Below are 15,000 nucleotides of genomic sequence, written 5' to 3' on the forward strand. Positions count from 1 at the left end.
TCAGGGAACCTTCAGAAGAAAATGAAAGGAGGAGAGATGGATAGAAACACACAGACACACACACACTGTTGAAATTCTAGTCTGTTAAATAAGAGTACTGTGGTTATGTGAAAGGGACAGGCAGACATATGAAAGACACCATTCCTTTATCAGCAGAGCTGTATTTTATTGTGTAGGTCTTTTCATGTATTATTTTGATGACTTGGATTTTTGATGGTTGGATGTTGAAAGGGACTGTGATAGTCAGACTTACGTTCTTAGCACGTCCTGTTTGATCATCCCTCTCAGCTCTTTATCCTGGAAGAACTTGTTCCACAGACTCTGTATGGATAGAGACCAGAGGAAGATATACAAGAAAAATACATCAAAACAAGATAAGATTGTAATTGGGACAGACTTCACCACTTCGTCCTGTGATAGGGGGTTAATGACAGTCCTGGGAGAAATGTTAACTGGTTCTGGACATCTACTGTGTATTTACTTTTTTCCAGAGTTGAGAAACCCTGTTATAACGCCAAGACTCTTCACTTACCCCCTCGTCCTGCGAGAGCGGGTTGTTGACCACCAGATCCTGCTGGCCAGCAGCTTTGCGAGGGTTGGTTATGTGCTGAGAGGAGAGATGCAGCAGTCAATGGCAGCAAACACACACAGGCACAGGCACAGACACACGCACAGACACAGACACAGACACAGACACAGACACAGACACAGACACAGACATACAAACTCACCGTTTCTTTGATCTTCTCATACTGTGCTCGGAGCTCCTTGGTCTTGTTGATCCATTGACTCTTGTCCTCAGGGAGAACCTCCAGGTACAACTGGAAGAACAGCGGAAGAACTTCAGATTGGAGACATGTCCTTCACACACCCTATACATACAGTCCACCAACCAGACACCAACATTACACGGACGTTCACACGGACGTCATTATCCAAACTACTTGTTGTTACCTTCCAGCACACACTGCGAAATCGGCTGCTCCGCAATCGGCCATTTATGCCTGCCTGCCGGATCCTGGCTAGGTAATTACTGTTCAGAAACAAGTCATCCCATTCTTTCCTTCAGAGGGAGGGAGGAGGGGGGGGGCAGAGGAAAATGAGAGAGAGAGAGAGAAAGTAGAGGCCTAGAGTTTACAACCACCAATTCTGTTTTTAATCTATATAATACTTGGCATATTAGAGCTGTAGGAGACTAGTAATACACAAACATGTATGCATGCACACACACACACAAATAAATAAAAGCACTCACCTGTAAGAGAGGAAAATGGACTCTGACTCTGAGAAACTACTACTGTCCAGAGACGATCCTCCTGCCAAACACACACACACACACACACACACACACACAAAATTAGATACTTCACCACAAGGGGGCGATATGCACAATGTGACTCTGACTAAGGCTGACATAGCTCTTGGCCAACCTGCCAAACTTCATCGCCAGCTTGGGAAACTTTATCAATGCATCCTCACACTGGCAGATTTGGACTGGTGACAGCATGGTTTCTGGTCCACCATGATGCTTTAATATGAGCAATCAGTGCTTATAACCCTACAGCAGGGACAGGACAGAACTGAAGCATTCAAACAGCTCAATAGTCTACAGTGGGAAGTAGTGAGAGGCAGGAAGTGTCACAACTGAAAACCGTCATCATCAGTAATATATCTAATTTGGCCTGCAGGTTAACACACACTTGAGTCTAAGACCTGCCAATCAAAATTAGTTCCAGGAGTGTATCGCTCCACCGAGACACTCAGTATGAATATTCATCAGCTCAACACGCCACCCCCCCCTGCCCCCCATAACACATGCACACCCATCTGGCCGCCGGCATATCATCAGCCATGTTCATGACTCAGAGTTACACAATCTACTCCATCTCTCCATCTCCCTTTGTTCATCTCTTGTCCTCTCAGTCTGTCTCTACTGTTATCTCCCTCACTCTGGACAACTGCTCAGTCACAGGTGGTGGATCAGCTGAGTGGCCCATCCCTGGTCATGTAGAGAAATCTGACCACTATATTAAATCAATAGGTTTTTAGGAGGTCAGGTTCAATAAAAGGGGTATTAAGCATTAATAGGTGTGAAGGGTGACTTACTGCTGTGATTCCTGTTGAAGTTGTTGAGCGGGTCGAAGCCGGTCTCCTGCTCCTCAGTCTGGAGGGGGTGGCGGGTCTCAAAGTTGGGGTGCTGCATGACCACTTAATTGTGTTTCTTCTAAGCCGAGACTCCAGAAAGATGAGGGCTAGCCTAATCTGAGAAAGCAAAAACACAAAAAGAGAGACAATGGCGGTTAGGGAACTAGAAAAGGCTCTTTTTATCCCTGAGTAGCAATAAAACACCCTGACAGGAGTCAGGGTCATTATTCGTAAGAAAACAACAATAGCAGAAGAGGAACTGAGTATACCACAGTAGAAATGTTTGATGAAGTTCTTCTCACATCTGCATTACATTTGCATGTAAGTGGGACAGTATCATTGGCTAAAAAACGTGAGCACAACATAATATCGCAAACAACCAGACAGCAACTACATGGACATAAGCCTAGGCCTAGTTCATGAATCAAACTAATTAAACAAAAACGTAGGCTAGTATAAATTGACAGGCTGCAATATGTATGGCACTGAAAATAACATGTATGCTCGGCCTAAATATAATGAAAACACAGTACTACAGACAGAGACAAAGGTGAGTCATGCAGGAAAACATCCACTTTAATGAGGGAAGCCCTATCCACTTCAAGATCCAATATGGAATTCAGGCTAATAGCTTTATGTGTGAGACAGGGAAAAACAACAAATGATATATTGGCCCAACATCGTCACGGCAATTAGGCTATAGTCCGACTCACTTACCACAATAACGTGATAAGACAAATCAAGATGTGTCACATTAACAGTACTTTTTGCGGGACCAACATCTCTCAAAGAGGCCATGTTTTCAAACTGCAAACTCAGTTAAGCTTATTTAGGTGAAATGACTCCCGACTTTATCCTGACTTGGACGCTTCCATGGTTATGAATATAGATACATAGGCCTACATAATAATACAGTTCCACAGCACATTATGTTTTTTTCCTTTATTAATTATGGAAATAACACAACAATGGCATCTCTTAAACCCATTAACCAGACGAATGGAACGCCGCACGATAAATCAGCTACGCACGCTATCAAAATAGAAATAATTGTATATGCATAATGTATGCGTCTGTTTGCCTCTGCAACATCTGTTCCTCACAAAGACTAATGCGTTCCTTAAGTCCTTTTATTTTCCCCCTTTTTATAAGACATTATCCCATTAAATAATCATAGCTAATCCGCAACTACAGAGACAGAGATGCTGTGAATAGGTAAATAATGGGACGTCTTGGCTGAGCTGAAACAGAAAATACTTTTCAAACACGTTTCAGAAGTGCCTGATGAGTATACAGCCATCATGGGACACAACTGTTTTTTGCCTCAAAACTAATTCTAAAGAAGAGCAATCAGGACATATTAGAGACACAAGGCTGTGTGAAGGTTGTGACCTATCAAGCTCTTCCCCAACCATCAGAGACATACGATGACGACATCCCCAACGATCAAACTAATAGAGACCCCTATAGACAAAGATGCACGGTAGATTATTCCATTCATCGACATCAAAATGCACTAATGAACTGAGCAGTCACACGGAAACCAAAGCAGTCACTTTAGTCAGCCAAAGAGTGGTTCCATCTATTCCCCCCCTCTGCTCTAACCAGATCAAAACTCATCTCAAACAATCTGAATGAGGCATTGAGTTCCTCAAATCACTCACCACCAGTAATGTAGTGGAATGTAATCTCTAACTGCCCGACAGCAGTGCGTGTGTGACTGTGTGTGTGTATGTGTGTGTGTGTGTGTGTGTGTGTGTGTGAGAGAGCGAGAGAGAGCAGAGCGCTGCATCCATGATGGTACAGCCATGCCTGGAGGAAGTCTTCACTTCTGCTTGGTTCTAAAGTTCTGTCCCAGAGTGTAATCCCCCATCCGAATCAAAGCAAAAGTTCTCAACGCAATAATCAACGCAAATTAATATCTGCATAATTTACGACATCACCAGCCCAGGAGACACGTCAATAATTCAACACATTCATCTTTCCCGAAATAATCAAATAAATTCATAATGAAATGCATTAATAAATCAACAGGTAAATAGCGTTGCATAGCAATCTATACTGTTGTGACAGCAATGTTGAGGATTTACTGTAACAAAGCCCACTTAATCCCACTTCTGTGGCAAAAACACATGTCTCTTGTTAGATTGGGGATACCCCGTATGTGAGCCATTAACAGACACTCACATTGACATACATACACGTATCCTCTGATATGAAAACGACAATGACAACGACTTCAGTGAAGAGGGAATGAAAGCACATTCGGGAAAAGTCATCATCAAGACCAAATTATGAGTCAAACACAAACACTAAACGAAAGAAATAAACGTCTAAATACAAATAAAGCCTACTCTCTAAGGGACATAAGGACCAGCCTAACACAATAACTCACTTCCTCTTTACTGTAAACATAGCTTATCAACTCAGACATCCTGTGAGATAAAGCAAGACGAGCCTAGACCTCTATGGGGCAGGTTCTGGGTAAACATGTGACATTTATATCTATCTATCAATATGTTTCAGTGTGGGGTCTATACATGTAGCATTTACAGCCAAAAGCAAGACAGAGGGGAGGATAAAAAGGTGAGAAAGGTCTTAGACTAAAAAGGAATGTTTCCAACTTGAGAGATGCTCATTACCCTTAGCCTCCTGTGGTTCTTTGATCATGTGTGAATGTTCTAGACCAGCTGATCAGCTGAGAGGCCCAGAGGCTTTTAGAGTTCCAACAACACTTGAGAACACAGCAGTAGAACAGTCAGTGCACTACAGCTAGTATCAGATGTGGATCTCTGAAAACAGAAATAGACATAAGTGCAATCCAGAGCACCAGCCTGGAGGTTTCATCCATGTGACTCTAAACTGGTTGCCAATAAGGATTTTGCGATATGAACCAATCAAACGGTTAGCTTAGAACAAGGATTGAGGTGAGAGGAGCTGGACTAGGCAGCTAGGTGACAGGCAGAATTAATACAGCAGCATGTTGGAAATAAGAGAGAGAGAGAACCCCCCCCCCTGTTAAACAAACTCACATGCCTTGACTTCAGCACGCAATTACTGCCAAACAGCCCTCACAGTCACCTGATCTACAGGAGCTCACAGACCAAAAGGCTTTCAGAGATCCTGAGCAGGGTGCTGACTTAACACACAAACAGAGATGACTACAAGCTACACATAAGGGGATATGAAACTTTGTGTCTCTATGTTTTGCATGTGAGACCAGAAGCATATATGCTATGCACACAAACGAGCAACTAATACGATGAGAACAGCCTTTTAAGGATGAAAACTCTGATCACAGACTCAAAGCTTTATACTGCGCCTCGTCTATGTGGTATTGAGTATTGAGCACCTGTCCACCATAACTGAACTGTGTGCAGGCCAGGTACGGTGTGAGTGAGGGGGATCAAGTAGTACACTGCACTTATGCTGAATGCAAACTGCTCCTAGATCTAAATTGGAAAGTGTTTGACATATGGTGACATCTGCACACAGTCAATCTGGAGAAATTGAACTACCCCAGTGCTGCATCCATCTATCCAATTCACATAGGGATCAATTTGAAATAGTGCAATGCCATTGCAATGTATGGTCAAGGACTGTCTCTCTCTTTTTCTATCTCACACAATAAGCAGGTCGTTCCAGTAATTGGCTGCGTCATATCAGCTCCTGCAGTGTACCTCGCTCAAGGATCAATGGGTCGAAAGCGCCGCCTCTCACGGGACTCGGTCCTGTCGGCCTCAAGCCAAAATAACAATACTGGCGAGACAACTAGGACTGCACTATGCAAACGCCCTCTAATTCTCGTCATACAATGCAGGGATTTTTAGACTGCTGAAGTATTAGGCCAGGTTACCCAATATACTGTATGGACTGGACAACTTTTACAATGTGCATGCAAATGCATTCAACACAGACGTTAAGTAATGCAACCGTGCTTGATGACAATAATATGGCATTGGCAACTGCATCAATCAAATGTCTACACCGGGGAAATGTAGTTTAATAATAAACTGCAATTCAGTTTTATACAAAATAAACCCTCAGTAAAATGTTTTCAGTTTTTTAAGAATTCGGACAAAATCCCGCCGCAATGTTGGTCGATGTGTTATCATTTTAATAAATCATACCAGTGGTATCAACAAAAACATGCCAGGCAATTATAGCTACCCAGTTTACATTAGAAAGCTAATATTAGCTAAAGCTGTCATACGGCAATTCATTTCAACCACTAGTTAAAATAACAACAATTTACTTAATCGTGCATTTTGTTGCTGCTCGCTATGTATATTCTGTCATTCATAAAGCTGTCAGAAATAGACTTTTAGCAGGCTAGCTTGCGTACGAGCGATGCCAAGGCCTGGACAGCTGAACACTTCCGACATGAAGCGCTACGATAAAAAACAAAACAACGAAACCATGCAAACACCTGGAAAACGCGCTGATCTAATAATAAGGCCTTGTTGTCTATTTTGGCATTTCGCTTGAGTTTGTGTTTTACCTGTTCTATTCATATGGGACACTCCATTCTGTTCCTCTGTCTGCTGATTGTAAACAGTCGCGAGTCAGGCGGATGTGCTGAAGCGCAGCTGATAGAGCACGTGACAAAGGAGGTGGACGACAGGATGGAGCGCAAATAATGAATGCACAAATAGTGACGTTTGTAACATGCTGTAGGTGTAGTATACATTTCATCACCTAGGGTGCGTTCGAGTCGCACCCTATCGCTCCCTGTGCAGGGCAATGCACATGGTATTCAGTCATTTAAGGGAGATTCCAATCCATAGGGAATGACAATGTTCAGTTCGAAGTGATCTGCAACCTGGGCGTAACCATAGGGAACAACAGGTGTACACCAAAGTGGTGTATTAGAAGAGTGGCGCCAATGAAGGGGTCAATTGTCTATTGGCTAACGCTTATGGAGACTCAAATAGGTCCTTCACGCAAACCTATGGAGCAAGTTGCCAGGCAACCGTTTGCTAGCCAGTCTGACAAATAATGGCTGTCTGAATATATCAATCTACATATCAATGGTGTCACAGTTTGATGATGCTGTGGGGCATTCCGTGCACTACACAGTTCTCTAGGCAGATTCACCCTGTGCAGTGTGTAGGGAATGACGATTATTCGTACTATGGATTGGAACACAGCCCTATACAATCCATCACTTTTTGGCTTGAAGCGGTCGTGATAGTGACAACTGAAGACCCTCAATAGGCCACTTAGGCTGTCGGTGTAATGCATCAGATGTATTCAATTTAGGACAATAAATAAGGGAAAATACCATTTGTTTCTCTCTTTCATTATTATTATCTTTATTTTATTTTATTTTTTACAACATATTGAGCTGCTCTTATTTACAATTTTTACACTCTTGCATACTCAGAGGGAGGAGTAATGGAAGAGAAGGGATCGGTAGAAGAGAGATGTGGTGGGAAAGAGAGAGAAGTAATGTTGGCAAGGAAGACTGAAGGGAAGAAGATAAAGAAGGAAATTAGGAAATTAGGCAAATGGAATGGCTTAAGGGTTGAGAGAGAGAGTGGCCAATCAGCAGAGTTGGTAAAAAGGCAGAGGGCAATTAAGTATGCCGCTTGGTAGTGGCCATATTGATGTACTGTATGTCTACATCTCCATGGGGGGGGGGTTAGTGAGAATGGATGGTTTGACTTTCCCTTGTAAGGTTAGTGAATGACTGAAACACATAGAGACAGAGACACACACACACACACACACACACACACACACACACACACTGATTATCCCAAGCAGTGAGGCGGTTCTGAGAGTAATCAAACACATAAGTGTTGATTAAGATACAGTTAACGAGATAATTACAGGTGATTAGTAATACCAGGTACATGAAGTATTGAGAAAATATGTGCAAGAGAACATTCTGGCAGCTCATTACAGCACAAACCCTCTTAATTGTTCTTTTTACTGCAGAATTCAACACACAAACATGAACACATCTACCCCTGACCAGCATGGGCACAATGGTCGTTGTTGGATGATATGGGTGCTTTTGAGCAATGCTGATGATACTGCCCAAAGTATAATGTGTGGTCTGAGCCATGACATCACTGTGAAAGGTAATGAGTCTCTGGCCCTTTAAGAAGCTCATTAATGTCTGATGGAAGAGACTGGGTGGGAATGTGGTGGGGTTGGGGGGCAGTGGGGTCATTAACCTGCATTAATCAGTAATATTGAAATATGTTGATATGGGAGGGATTGGGGCAGGAGTAAGAGGGGCAGCATAACAAAATAACAATAATAATAATAATCATCATTATCATCATCATCATAATCACAAGCACTGCATTTCAGGAACACCATTATCATTATTATCGCTAATATTACTGATGATGAGGGTTCCATGCACTCTGATTGGCCCCAGTAGAGACGTCGTCATGGTAACAGATGATAGAATGCGTTAAGCTTTATTGAATTACACTAAGAGCCATTCGGAGCAAATGGGGCTTGAACATTTCACCATCTGACGAAGCGCAGCAATGTGCAACATCACTGAGGAGAGATACACAGAAAGAGACAGACAGACAGACACATAGAGACACACACGCATATACACGCACGCACACACACACACACACACACACACGCACACATACACACACACACACGCACACACACACAAAGAGAGAGAGAGAGAGAGTACTGAGAGGCACATAGGCCTGAAGAGACAGATCCACTGGTTCAGAGATGGTGATAAAGACAGAGAATCACTGTCTAATGGCTAAAGAGACAATCAACAATTCACAGACCAATATAACCGATGGTCAGGGGTTTAAATATGCTGGAGCCATCAGCGAAACGATGTTGACACTGAGCTAGCCTTTACATGCAACTCTTTCAAATTGTGTCCTTGAAAGACTAAGATTGCACCCCTACAAGAGACGTTGAGCTAGTTAGACACATGGGACATGATGGGCATGTTTCTTTATCTGTTCACATCCATCCACTCAGCACCCGGTGTCTGATCTATAAGCTGCTAGAGAAGCAAGTGGAAAATTATCATGATGCCAGCATCTTGATATCATTCAGGAAGCCACAATGGCACCATCAGCCCTTCCCTGCTATCTCAACCTCTCCAAAACATTTCCCCGTCATATATGAGATCTGGTGGGTGATAGTATTGCCAAGTAATATGATAAACTGTCTGACAAATTAACTGGTACTGCACCTGCCTGTAGAGGCCCTTATAGACTGTTTTGTTTTTGTGTGTTATACTGTAGTTAGGTGTTACAGAAGGTGCTTCTAGACAGAGTTGCAAAAACTATAGGATGTCCGATACTGTACCACCGAACCACCACTTTTCAGTTGTTGAAGGAGCAGATGATGTTACATGAAGATGATGGTGACATGGGATCTTTGACATCTTTACCTGCAAGCACAGCTGATCCTTAACACACAAACCTAATCGCGGTAGTGTGTGTGTGTGTGTGTGTGTGTGTGTATTGTGGCTTCGGGTTTGGAACAAGAGATATGGAGCAAGGTGTTTGAGTTGAACACAGAGATAACCATACCATGTCCTCACGCAGTGGTGTGGGAAACTTTGCAATCAATCGAGTTCTATCAAAGCCTTATATTTGTTCACCACTCAGGCCACCCTGGTCTCCCACACGGACATTGATTCATATATGCTTCTTCCGTTCTGGATTACATCAATACATGTGTCAACAGTGTCACCAGCACATTACCGGTGCCCAACTCCCTGCCATCAAGGTTCTCTAGCGCAGGCAGTGTCTGCGGAGGGCACGGGGCATCAGTAGGGACACCTCTCACCCCAGCCACGGACTGTTTGCCCTCAGGAGTCTCCATTCCCACACCAGTAGGCTCAGGAACCGCTTCTTCCCTGCTGCTGTTACTCCGCTGAACTCAGAATCCCGGTGGTAGCCCAGCCCCCCCCTCCTCCCAGCCGCCCCCCTCCACCCCCCAACAAGAGGAACATTGACTCCCAGTATCAGTGTACCCTCCCCCCATACCTCTACTGGCTGCACATTCAGGACTTCAATTTAGCTTTTTCACTACTGCTTGTTTGCACATACCTTATTTATTATATTGGTCTCTAATTATACATTGTACATATATGTAACATACCTCAAGACCTATTGCCCTTGTTCAACTGTACATATCATCTCATGTACAGTATATTCACTTATTAGATTAATTAATTTATACTCACTGTAATACCTTATACTGTAATACCATGCACTGTCGACAATATCATATCTTTTGCACTATGCCACTATTTGCACGCCAAGCTACATTTAGTTGTCTCAGTACTCTGTGCAATGACAATAAAGTTGAATTTAATCTAATCTAATCTAATCTAATCAGACCACACCTGGTCAGAGAGTGGTTCTGAGTGGACAGTGGAGGATGGAAGAGCACCTTTCACAGACTTTGAGTCTGTGCATTTAAAATCTGTCACAATGTGAAGCTTAATGTCCTCAAAGAGAATGATCCAGAAACATATGAAAGAAAGTATTAGATATTATATCAAGTTAACTATGCTAATGTCAGACTAATGAAAGTCATTTGATCTATTTACTGTCGTCAGCCTTTCTTCTACCTCTCTGTCTACTCAGAACACTTTAAATGAAGAAATTAGAGGCAGTTTGTATCATACATTAGTCTCTCCACTCCTGTCCCGGTATTAATCTATGAGAAATTATCTTTGAAAATGATGATTTACTCTAGGGAAAGAAGGTTTATTAAAATCCGCTAAAAATAATCTATGAGGGGAAAATGTGCAGTTGATTAAAGAGTCCTCGCTTCAACAACATTAAAGAATAATTACCATGATTTCACTTCATATGCATCAGTGGCTATTGAGTGGAGGTACTTTTAAAAAGTGTAAAATGACTTATCTGCGATAGCTGATCTCCAATGAACAGTGTTTACTGCATGACCAGCCATCAGCATTCATCCACAACTCATCAAGCCAACAACTCAGTATTTATGTATGATACTGTGTGTACATGAATATGCATGATTGTGTGTGTCTCAATATGCTTGACCGTGTGTGTGGCTGTCATTGTATAAAAAGGTCCATCTAGCACAATTAGCATCCATACTAAGACACAAATTAAATGGATGAGGCGGAGCATGAATTGAACGTTGTGGCCAACAAAATCAACTCTACAGTATATATTCAATATTTACACAAAAACTCCAGGACTTTAAAAAGGATCATGCATAATGCTCTGTTGCTCCATCAAAGCTCTCAGCTCCGACACCAAGGCTCTCTCCTCTTCCAGGAGCCCCTAAGCAGCTATCAGTCTGTCCTCCAGTGACCTCCTGACCCCCCAAACCTGATCTGTCCTCTCCCTGCCCTTGTCCCTCTGCACCATGTCCCTCTCTCCCTCCCTCACTCCTTCGCCAACCAAGACCTGCTGCTCCAGGACATCATTGCTGAGACCCTGTGCCCCATTCAGGAGGATGCCATACAGGGGCATCAGAGCTAGAGTCAGTTACTCTCTCCATCATTGGGCTGTGCTGGGTGCTGCAGTATAGTATAGTAGTTATGTATAGTAGACTACAGTCTTATTACTATAGTCTTGCCTTGCTTATTGTCAAGGGTACATAAATACACACAAGCATTTGAGTACTGTATGTGTTCATGTATGAATGATCAGTTGCAATTGAGTGTGCACGTGAGAATAATACAGTACACATGCCATTTCATGTATAAACATCTCTGGTAAGAAGTTTCCTAGTAATACAATATGTTGTAAAACTTTGTTTACAGGAAGTACCACTCAAGACGTCAAAAAAGGTCTCCAATTTGCATGGACAAAAAAGTGCCAAAATGTGAGCATCTTAACCGTAATATGTGTTTTGAATACTGTAAATAGCAGTTTTGTATGATGTCCGTTTACTAAAACTACGGTGGAATAATGAATGTTTTCTCAAAAACATTATTAAAGACAAGGTCATGCTGTAGCGTATTCTGAGTAGTTAGGTCTGTTTTTCTCTGCTCAGCACTATTTGCTGAAGCAAATTGGAGCCGTTGGCCTTATAGTTCAAAGGGCCCTAGCAGGTACTATATGACTCATAGAAGCAGTGCCAACAAAGTGTGTTCTCCAGGTTAAGTTGCAATACTTTATAGTCAATAACCAAAACAAGTGGGAGGGAGAAAGAAAACAAACATCATCTGATTTTCTTTTTAAGTGTGAATTAGTGTGAATTTGTCAGCGGATGTATCTGATCCAGGAATTTAAATTCAAATGTACTGTATCTTACTGAATGGAGGCATGGTGGATATAAGATAATTTATCTCTGAAAAAACACATTAGGATACACACCGACTGAAAAGTGTTTAATATGTGATAATGCAAAATGCAAATCATGATCATGAGCATTTGAGCAAATTACCCCTTCTGTGTTAAATATACCACACATTTTCTGTACAATAATAAGAACATATTTTAATATGACATAAATGACCTGCATCCATTGCAACAGAGAAGTGAAAAGAGATTTCTTAAAACAACAATTTCTACAACGTAACTCATGCATCAGTGGAATTAACTCAAAACAAATACCCTCTCTTTTGATCAGCACATACACAGATTCAATGACAGTACATTAAACCAAAGATAGACATCCTGTCTGGCAGATACCAGCATACACCCAACTCTACAGTAAACACACACCATTTGCATATTAGTCTTTTCTTCTACCTATGGGTAATTGACCTACCATGTAAATCAGTGAAGTAAATTAGTAAAGATTTGCATAAAACACATGAAGTGAGGCTCAAAGTCACACTGTTTGTGGTGGAGTTGCTCAAAGCAAGTTAGGCCATCAAAGACCGTAAGCAATCATTAGACTATACAATACTGCCAGTCATGTAAAAGTCATGACAATAACATCATAAATATGGGTTTTGTATCAAAGACAGGAATGAAAGAGATGAAAACAAAACAGTCTAACACAACTGAGACTATTCATAAATATCAATAAAAGTATGGATTAATTATATTTAAACTTCATGACAGCACTACTGATAGAAAAAATTACTTGGCAGTGCCACATACTACAAGGCATTTGTTGGCATAATATCTCTAATATTGGACCTTCGATTTAAACATCTCTCTCCATATATCACCATATAGTCTTGTTTCTTGGAACTGATCATTCCTGTCCAGCTGCAACTATCCTGTGTAATCAAACTTCACAGTTTTACTGTATTTTTGTCCCAGCAGTATAGTCTGATACTGCGAGAAGCATATGTGACTCATCTGTTAACTCTCTTAAACTAGTTTAGAGTTCCACTCTAAATATAAATCTTTGTACCAGTAATTGGAAAAGAAACAGTTATTTTTCATTTCTATGTGTAATTACTAAGGAGTGAAACACACATCAATCGGTAATATCACAGCATCACCACTGCTCTTTAGAAAAGGGAATGATTCACCAGTTCTACTGTAGGCCTATACTGCAGTATTGCAGCACTGTGACTTTGTTAGAATTGCATGTGGGCCAAGTGGGCGGAGAGGACAGATAATGGATGGAACCATTATAAATGTCAAAGTCAAGTGATTGGATGGGCTAGGGCTGGGATTGGACGGAGTTCTGCTCTTCCTCCTTCAGGGTGAGGATGCCGTTGGTCTGAGTGCCCATGTCCAATTCTTTCAAAATGGCAACCTCCTCCCTTTCATCTCCCTCCTTCTTTTCTTCCATCTCCTCCTTCTCCCCCTCAGTCTCTTCACCTGGGTCTATTATCCCTCCTTCCTCCACTTCCCTCAACCCCTTCGTTCTGTCAGTCTGGTTGGGACTTGCTCCATGGTTGAGACTGTTACTGTGGTTTTGGTTGTCAGTGTGGTTGTGGTTCTGACTGGGGTTGTGGTGGTGGTTCTGGTGTTGATCCTGCCTGTGGTCCTGGTTGTGGTCCTGGCTGTGGAAGAAGCTGAGGATGGTGTGTTTGGGCAGGCCCAGTTGGGCTGACAGGGTGTGGACAGCCTCCTCGTCTGGGTTCAGCCCCACATCCTGGATGAAGCTCTGAAGGATCCCCAAGGCCTCCCTGGACACCATCAGCCCCTCTCCCTCACCCTTGTCCTTATTGTCATCTCCACCTTCATGGACCCTGTCACAGCTCTTACTGCCCCTATCCCCCCTACTGCCCTCACCCCAGCCCTTACAACACCCTCCCTCACCATTACCTCCCCTAACCCCCCACCACACCCGCAGCTGGCCCCCACCTCCTTCAGACTCCGCTGGGGAAGCTGTGGACGGTTGGCGCGGAGGCAGGCGAGGCCCAGCCTGGGGCTGCAAAGGCTGCTGGGACAGGGGGGTGAGGGGTCGCTGCTGTTGTTGCTGTGGCGACGGGGAGTGGTGCTGGAGCTGAGAGAGAGAGGCAGGCAGACAGAGAGAAAAATACTGTGAATTTGTATCAAATACACTTTTGATGTTAGCAGCCAATGGAAAGCCCTGGAAATAGAAGGAAATATTTCTGGCCAAAGCTAGTGTGTGTATGAGCATACATGCGTGCATACACACTAGACTCACCAGTGTGTTGTCGTACGATAAGTGTGTGAGTCTCTCCGTACAGTGTTGCTGGAGGGCGTTGCTCTCCTGCTCATAGATGGCGTCTCGTTCCATCTGGGCCAGGCTCAGGAACCGGCGGATCATACAGAGGTTCTCCCAAAGGGTCCGGTTCTCCGGGGACGGATCCTCCTTCCAGCGCAGCAGCTCACACAGCCAGCCCTGAAAAGCAATCACAAATAATTCAGTTTGAACCGTATCAGAACCATAACATACGTCTGACTTAGATCAATCAGAGTTACAGTGCGAGCTTGAAAATAATTAAATCAAATATGACAGCTGGCTGGA

The 15,000-nt window shown here is 42.9% G+C and overlaps 2 protein-coding genes across 6 annotated transcripts in view; both read right to left on the reverse strand.

The window, feature by feature from the left end:
- Positions 1-6,746, reverse strand: part of tbc1d5 (TBC1 domain family, member 5) — a 12,576-nt gene extending 5,830 nt beyond the window's left edge. For all 5 annotated transcript variants that reach the window (XM_083680638.1, XM_083680636.1, XM_083680639.1 and 2 more), the window contains exons 1-8: positions 6,647-6,746; positions 2,107-2,262; positions 1,256-1,316; positions 955-1,063; positions 732-821; positions 533-607; positions 254-321; positions 1-9 (exon numbers count right to left, since the gene is read on the reverse strand). The exon at positions 1-9 is cut by the window's left edge and continues 94 nt beyond it. In XM_083680638.1, the coding sequence (XP_083536764.1) occupies positions 1-9; positions 254-321; positions 533-607; positions 732-821; positions 955-1,063; positions 1,256-1,316; positions 2,107-2,203 (509 nt within the window). In that variant the 5' untranslated portion in view covers positions 2,204-2,262; positions 6,647-6,746. The remainder of the gene's footprint in view (positions 10-253; positions 322-532; positions 608-731; positions 822-954; positions 1,064-1,255; positions 1,317-2,106; positions 2,263-6,646) is intronic.
- Positions 6,747-12,498: 5,752 nt separating this feature from the next.
- The window catches only part of satb1a (SATB homeobox 1a), a 13,084-nt gene continuing 10,582 nt past the window's right edge, over positions 12,499-15,000 (reverse strand). The window contains exons 10-11 of the mRNA XM_083681132.1: positions 14,677-14,874; positions 12,499-14,511 (exon numbers count right to left, since the gene is read on the reverse strand). Of these exons, the coding sequence (XP_083537258.1) occupies positions 13,720-14,511; positions 14,677-14,874 (990 nt within the window). The 3' untranslated portion in view covers positions 12,499-13,719. The remainder of the gene's footprint in view (positions 14,512-14,676; positions 14,875-15,000) is intronic.

This window comes from Argentina silus (assembly GCF_951799395.1).
Source record: "Argentina silus genome assembly, chromosome: 11".
NCBI lineage: Eukaryota > Metazoa > Chordata > Actinopteri > Argentiniformes > Argentinidae > Argentina > Argentina silus.